At 36.9% G+C, this 8060-nt stretch overlaps 1 protein-coding gene across 4 annotated transcripts in view; it reads left to right on the forward strand.

The window, feature by feature from the left end:
• The window catches only part of SRFBP1 (serum response factor binding protein 1), a 67117-nt gene extending 60172 nt beyond the window's left edge, over positions 1-6945 (forward strand). For all 4 annotated transcript variants that reach the window (XM_082723402.1, XM_082723401.1, XM_082723400.1 and 1 more), the window contains 3 exons: positions 372-1080; positions 2582-2619; positions 6406-6945. In XM_082723402.1, coding sequence (XP_082579528.1) covers positions 372-1080; positions 2582-2619; positions 6406-6590 — 932 coding nt within the window. In that variant the 3' untranslated portion in view covers positions 6591-6945. The remainder of the gene's footprint in view (positions 1-371; positions 1081-2581; positions 2620-6405) is intronic.
• The last annotated feature ends 1115 nt before the right edge of the window (positions 6946-8060 follow it).

The following is an 8060-nucleotide window of genomic DNA, read 5'->3' on the forward strand; positions in this document are numbered from 1 at the left end:
AGAGAACCCGATGTGGGACTCGATCCCAGGACCGTGGGATCATGACCTGAGCTGAAGGCAAAGGCTTTAACCCACTGACCCATCCAGGCGCCCCTCAAGTGAAGTTTTTACTATTTTTCGTAGCTTCAAGACCTGAAAGGATGGTTAATTTTAAGAGTTTTAAGTTGAATACTTCTGAGCATTTCTTCCAAGTTCGGTTTTTGAAGTCAGTAAAATTCTTTTGTGAGTTCAGACCTGTGATATATATTTAATCTAATTGTAGTTATCCTCTTAAGTGTTTGCAAATAATTTAATAAATACTGTACTGAAGTGGTGATGTTTTGTATTATTTGTTTTAATGATGAAACAAATCATGTGCTTTTCTGTTGTAGCTGCTGTCAAAGCCTTTAAAGATGCAAGACAAAATGTTGTTGAAGTTAAATCATCAGAGACTGCTTTAGAAGAAAATCATTCCAAGGACACTTTGTGTTCAAATGATGATGCCAGTAAGTTACAGCATGAAGGAACTATTATCAGTGAGCAAAAAGAGAAAGAAGCCAAAATATTGGCAAAGAAACCAATAAATTCAAAAGAAAAAAGAACCAAGATGGAACATGGACCCAATGCTGTAGACCTTCCCAATTCTCCATCAAAGCCTTCTGAAAGGGCTGGTATAGTTTCTTCTGAGCCCCGGAAGATACCTGCTGACCCAAAAATGAAAACCTTAAGTAAAACCAAAAAAGGGAAAGAGTCCAGTAGCTCCCTTGATGATAACAGTGATGGAGAAGAATTACAAGAAGAAGAAAAGGAGTATTTTGATGATAGCACAGAGGAAAGGTTTTACAAACAGTCCTCCATGTCTGAGGAGAGTGACAGTGGTGATGACTTCTTCATTGGGAAAGTCAGGAGGACACGAAAGAAGGAAAGTAGTTGCCATTCTTCAGTTAAGGAACAAAAGCCTCCACAAAAAGTGTTACCTGAGGAAGATAGACTCGAAACCCATCAGAGTATGAGAAATGACATAAACAAGCCAAGTACAGAATCAAGGAAGTTTGAGTCTGTGTTTTTCCATTCTTTATCAGGATCTAAAAATTCTAGAAGGTAAGAGTTGTTTTTTTCTATCCTGAAATAATTGTTCGTTTTTAACTTTTTTTTGAAGATAAGAAATATCTGCACATCCTAGTAATGGCAGAAGAGAATCTCTCCCATATGTACATGTAGTTTATACAACACATCCTGTGTTTAGACTTGGTCCTTTCAAACTTTATACTTGGATAGTATATGCAAATACACATATAGCAGTGCCACATCAGTCCTGTAGCTAAATAATTTGTCTAGCAAATTTCAGTTTATTCTTCTGATTGTCAAAGTTTTCAAACTTTGAGTTTGCTTTTGCTGAAAACCTTTTGAAAACATCTCATATCTTACTCTTTAAACAGAACTTTCTGAAAAGAATGGTGGTTCTTTTTTTTCTTTCCTTTTCTTGATAACTGCTGGCCATTATTGTAAACATCAGTCATTTCCTTGTGATTGCTGTTTCAGTATATACAGTATGTATACAATATGTACAGTATATTCGGTGTATACTGTATATAAACAGTATATACAGTTTGCTCTAACCGCAAGTTTCTCCAGACTCCTTTATATCTGGTAATGTTGCCGTCTCTGTCCCTGTTGTTAACCACCACCTTTTTTTTTTTTTTTAAGATTTTATTTATTTATTTGTCAGAGAGAGAGAGTATGCGCACAAGCAGGCAGAGGCAGACAGAGAAGCAGGCTCCCCACCTGGCAAGGAGCCCAATACAGGACTTCATCCTAGGACCCTGGGATCATGACCTGAGCTGAAGGCAGCGGCTCAACCAGCTGAGCCACCCAGGCGTCCCTAACTACCACCTTCCTCAGCTCTTCTGTTAAAAACCAATAGGTTTCATTTCATTTGTAGCTCTAATCTGGGAGGGAATATTTTCACATTTTAGGATAAATATGGTTAGCTAATTTCTTCAGTAATAGCTACCTTCTTCAGAAAACTTTTTTCTATTTATGTGTAAGTCAGGGATAATTTTTAATAGAATAGAAACACATGATGTATACATTTTCCAAAGAGTATGGAAAAGATGCAAACCATATCTGAAACCTTAAAATTAATTTAAAAAATTTTTATGTCTCCCAAACATGCTTCAGAAGGCTCCATTTTTTTTCCTCACTTGAGAATAACACACCATTTTGCTCTCCATCTCCCACAAAATGAATTTGTGTAATATGTGACTCTTCCTCCTTTAAGAAGACTTGAAATTCTTTGTCTGTATAGTCCTCAAGAGTAGACACAAGTAACCAAGATAGGATATTTTATGACCAGAAGTCCCTGTAAGGATGGTGAGAAGGAAAGTCCCATGTTTCTACAGTATTGATGGGGTCTCACAGACTTTGATACAACTAAAACCTCGGGTTTTATCATTTTTTATTGATTGCTGGTGGGATGAGGGAGTTCATTAGTCCTTTGAGTGAGTTTTATCCCTGTTTTGTTTTTTGTTTTTTGTTTTAACATTATCTTCTTAAGGTCAATTATCTTTTTCAAGTTCTAAGGATCTTTTTCTTTTTTTAGAAATTACAGAGAACAGGCTCCAAAAAACAAAATCCCAGGTATGTATGACCTTGATAAGAAATTGACTAATGCTTTGCCAGACTAGAAGGATGAAAAGTTTTGGTTGCTAAATAGCCTGAATGAAATATGTACCCATAGGAAGGGGACAAGAAGATCTTTCAATTATCAGTATAATTTTTAAATTTTAATTGCTTGCGTATTTGTTTTTACCTGTCTACTACTAGTATGAAAGACATAAGCAAAGCTTACCAGGAAATATTGGGTCTATTTGATTTATCTTTAACTAAACTAGTACATTTCTTACATTTTAAATACAACTTTAAGTTATATCTTAGCATCATGCCATTAAATACTCAGTAACAAGTATGTTACTTTCTAAGTTCAGTATAAAATCAAAGGATTTTCACATTAATTCATAACAAATCACATTACATATATTTGGGTAGGCTGACTTCTATACAGAATTCCAAACTCTCACTGGCTTAAAATAATAAAAATATATTTTTCATGTGCATCACAGTCCACTGTGAGTTGACAAAGGGGATGTGTTTCATGTAGTAATTCAGGAATCAGGCTCCTTTCATCTTTTAGCTCCTTCCTCCTACAGTTTCCAGATAGTCCTCCAGAAGGGAATAGTACATGGACAATTTTGCAGGAGGTTTTCATGGGCCAGGTCTGAATGTGGCAGGAATCAGTTCTGCCCACTCACGTTTTATTAGCCAGAATTCAATTATATGACATCATCTAGCCACAAAGGAGCTAAGAAATGCAATCTAAGTGTGTGGTTAGGAGGAAAAAGGAATTTGAATTACTTAAACATATAACTCTCTGCCAGTGACTATCCTTTCTCTCACCAGGTGCTCATTTCACTGTCCCTCCCACACAGAGCACATTTTTATCTCCTTCCCAAGGAAGCCGGCTCATAGTCCCACCCAGTCCCTGCATCCAAGCTCAAAGCCCATCATCATCCACCAATGATGTAATACTTAAACCATCCAGTCTCCCAGATGTGACTGCTCAAAATTTGATGACCTGGTCACTAAGACAGACTGCCTGTCCCCAGCTCATATCAAATATTTATTTAGTGGCAGATCAGAGACAAGGTAACCATAATACAAACTCCCATTCAGTTAAGGGAAAATTAGGAGGTACATAACATGTCTGCTACCTGAACGAAAGTGTGAACAATCTGCAGGAACTTCGTTATCCCTTGTTCTTTATGTTTTCAGACTGTGATCTGGGGAGGTCTGTGTTCCATGGGCACATCTTAAGTGGACATTTGGTATAATTTCCTTTGGAGTTTCCCCAAGTGACTGGTAAAAACGCATGGTCCTAAAGATAGTTCGAAGTCTTTAATAGTCAAGAGAGTTTTTCAGCCCAGATGTAGGATTTCTTCCACAACACAGGTCTCTCAGAAATGTAATGGATTTCTGACTTCTTGGTTTCCATTTAGTCCATCCATGAGCTAGTGACCACACCAACAATTTTCCTATAGAGCTGTTCTCAAACTTGCCTTCTTTGTGTTTGAGGGTATTTCTTTCCTATCCCCACCATCATTCAATATCTGCTGTATTAAGATTCTCAGGTTTGGTTGAGAAGACTATACTTCTTGACTTGTAACTCTGCTCAGAGGCTGGATCTCCATAGACCTTTCCTGCTTAAAATCTTTCTCAGTCTTATCTCTTACTGTTTGAAGTCCAGAGGCTTTTTTGAACCTTACTTCCCAAATATCTGGACACCCTGTTCCCTTCAGTTTCTGCCTGTCCGCTGGACAGTTCTTTCTCTGATTTTAGTCCATAGCCAAAGAGCCATCAGTACACTAATTTTTTTATTTTTTCCATCCGCTTATTCTCGTGCTGCAAACTCCATAGGCTCATAGCCTGCTCCCCAAATTCTTACTGGCCACGCAGTTTTTTAGCATAAGAGGCATGTACACTTTGCAACCTAAAGTGTCCATTTCCTTGCCACCTACCACTGAACTGTGAAGCCACTGCCAAATTTGTATACTGTTTTTATGGCTGTATCCTCCTTCCAAGTACCACTTTGGTATTCTCTGTAGTAGAATGCTTTAACAAGTAACTACCACATCCTACTGATGCATTTCTCATTCCTCACTGTTTGTCAGCTCCTTGTACTTCTTCCATCTTTTGCCTCCAGGAGTTTGCTGTCATCCCTACCAGCAGAGAGAGAGGATTAAAGGATCAAGCCTGAGGTGTTTATAGGCAGGTCTTTTGTTCTTATGCCACTAGCTGGAACTCAGTTATGTGGCCTCATCTAACTGTAGTCAGGATGGGCAATGCATCCAGGTTGTGCACCAAGTAGGAAAAGAAAACTAGGTCTGGCAGACACATGGCAGTCTGCCTCACTGACCTGTATTCATCAGCTGGAAAACTGTAAACTTCAGGCATTCCCATGTTTTTCCTGTAAGGAGACCCAAGTGATAAAAGGGTTTTTATTTTTTGCTTAGCTTATATATTTATAGTATTTATCAGTTTGTTTGCACATATCAGTTTACTTTCCATAATTATATAAAATATATTAATTTAGAATCCTGCCTTATTTGAATCCTATTTTTTATGCGACAGATTCATTTAACATTTAAATTCTTGGTTCTTCATTACTAGAACCGTCCTGAGTATTATATGAGGTTTGTAGACCACATGTGATTTGTACAAGATTCAGGACATTTTTAATTCCTTGTAAATAATATTTTGGAAATGTTATCCCAAACCGTGTGCATTTGATTGTATAACATTATGACATTGGCTTTTTAAGAAGATTGTCAAAAGACTTTTGACAGTGAGTGTCACTCTAACCTGCAGTGGAGAACGTATGCATACCTAGGACTACTTCAAAAAAAAAATCTATATTTTTGTCTCCCCTTTTTCCCCCTGATTCTATAAATGTGTATTGTTTCATGTGTTTTCTGGCTGGTGTGTCTCTCCCAAACACTATTTCATTGTTCAAAATAATGTAGTGTTATCTTATAACATCCAATTCTGATCTGGTAGATAATTTTGTGATTGGAAAAGAACCTTGTCTTCTATTTGAGTAAATTTGGTAATTTATGATAATTTTATGTTTAGTAATAGAAGGCAATGGACTTAATTAGTAGCCCTTTAAAAATACATCTCTCCCATCAGTGTCGTCAAATCCAATATCTTAGTAAATACATGTTAATTTTCTGGCTACATCTGCTCCATATACAGTTATCTTAAGCTAATGGTGATATTCCTTTGAAAATATAAGATGCCCTTTTGGGACTTTTTTGGCCTCCCATGTTGTCTGCATTCTTTCTTTCTTACTGCAAATGTAAATAAGATAGCACAAAATATATTAGGAGAGGGAAGCCTGGGTGGCTCAGTGGGTTAATCCGCTGCCTTCAGCTCAGGTCATGATCCCAGGGTCCTGGGATCGAGTCCCGCATCAGGCTCCTTGCTCAGCAGGGAGCCTGCCTCTCTCTCCGCCTCTGCCTGCCTCTCTGCCTGCTTGTGTGCTTTCTCTCTCTTTCTGACAAATAAATAAATAAAATCTTTAAAAAATATATATATATATATTAGGAGACAGACAACAAACATCTGTTTAAAAGATTGGGAAGAAAGATGATAGAATAGAAAGCATGTGTCCCAGAATTGTCTATTGATACGTATATTTCAATTTCACAGTGTTCCCTGTTGGACTTAGATTTTTAAACTGTGATGTATTCAGTTTAAGTAAAACTAAATTCCTTCCTTAAATACTGATGTGAGAAAATGAAGTCTGTTTCTCTTACATGCTTTGTAGGTATATGGTTCTTTCTCACTGCTGTTGCTTTCTCCTCCCAGGTTTTCAGCAGAATGAACCTCAGCTCAAGAATCTGTTTAATAAGAGTACACAAAAAGGATTTCCAGATACAAAACAGCAATCACAGCTGCCTCTTCATCCTTCGTGGGAAGCAAGCAGGAGGCGAAAAGAACAGCAATCTAAAATTGCTGTGTTTCAGGGGAAAAAAATTACATTTGATGATTGATCAGTATAGTACCTCATTTTGTGAACCAGCCCATTATTAAGGTTATGTTTCCATAAGCCTACTTCAAATCAAGTATTAATATACTCATGCTGTTACCTGTGTGAAAGAATTTTTAGATTATAGCTATCTCAGATTTCCTCATTCTTGTTTAACATGAAGGGTATTTCACAGGTTTAACTCTGTCTTGCCTTGAAAATAAATTTTGAGAAGACACATTAAAATAATAATGGAAAATATAAGGAAATTGTAGTAATTTAAAAGAGATCACCTTTGCTGAAAGTTATTCTTAGCAAAACTAAGATAGTAACTTTTATATGGGTATAGAGATAATAAATTAACAAATATTTTTATTTTATTTGTAATTATTTATGGTCTACTTTTTGTCTATCTTAAAATAGATGCCAGGCAGTTTTTGATTTCAGAATTATGTCTCTGTCTTTTAGGCAACATGCGGCAACATGTAACAACACAACCAGTAATTTGTTATAAATGTCACTGCATAGAAATATTTATTTAAATCAAGAATGTATAACATACAGTTACTTGACCATGTACTTATAGAAACATTTTTGTGTGGAATCATGGATTAGAATTCAAAAGGGTGAACTCTGAAGGAGGTATGATTGAAGAAGCATTTCCAGATAACTGAATGCTGGGATGAGATGACTCACTAAGGAAGGAAATACCCTCTATGGAGTACTGTTATTTCAAAGGAAAATGGGATTTTAAAAATCCTTGCAGATGTTTCGCTTTCACTTCTCTGGAAGAAATTAAGTGTTCTTGGTTAACTAAACAAAGATAACTAAATTCCATCTTACTGTTAATGGCAGGGAAACCCCCCTTGTTTGCAGGAATTCATAAGCTGTGGAGAATCATTTCTGTCATTTTCAAGAGCTTCAGAATATAGATAACCAGAGCAATGGAATTCAAGAGATTATACAGAAGAAATTATTTTTACTGTGTTGAAAGCAGAATTTTTTTTCTACTTTTGTCTTTTTAAATTATGCAAAATTAATTTCAATTAAATTTTAATTATGAAAAATTATTACAGGAAAAGTGAAAGAAAAATGGCTCCATGGCTATCCAGATTTAGCCAGACTGCGAGGTTGAGAGCAGTGTCCTCCAGACCACCAAGTCTGGCCAAGGCTTCTTACCCTACTGCATGGAGATAGGGTCCAGCTACAGAGTTAGAAGAGCCCCCACAAGACCACTGTCACTTCTGACAGCAGCTGCAGGTTTGGAGATGGAGTTGGTCAGGCGTGGGTTCTCAAGTTTGCTAGAAAACCCCTGGAACTTACTGAAACCTACTTGGAAGTCATTGTTTATTACAGAGAAAGGGTACAAATTAAAACCTGTCGAAGAGATGCATAGACCATGGAGGGTTCTAACACAGGTTGTCCTCAGGACGCCTTAACCATCCTGGCATTGATGTGCATTGGGTATTGCCAGTCTCAGAAGCTCACTGAAGTT

The sequence above is a fragment of the Mustela nivalis genome (assembly GCF_964662115.1).
Source record: "Mustela nivalis genome assembly, chromosome: 3".
NCBI classification, from domain to species: Eukaryota; Metazoa; Chordata; class Mammalia; order Carnivora; family Mustelidae; genus Mustela; species Mustela nivalis.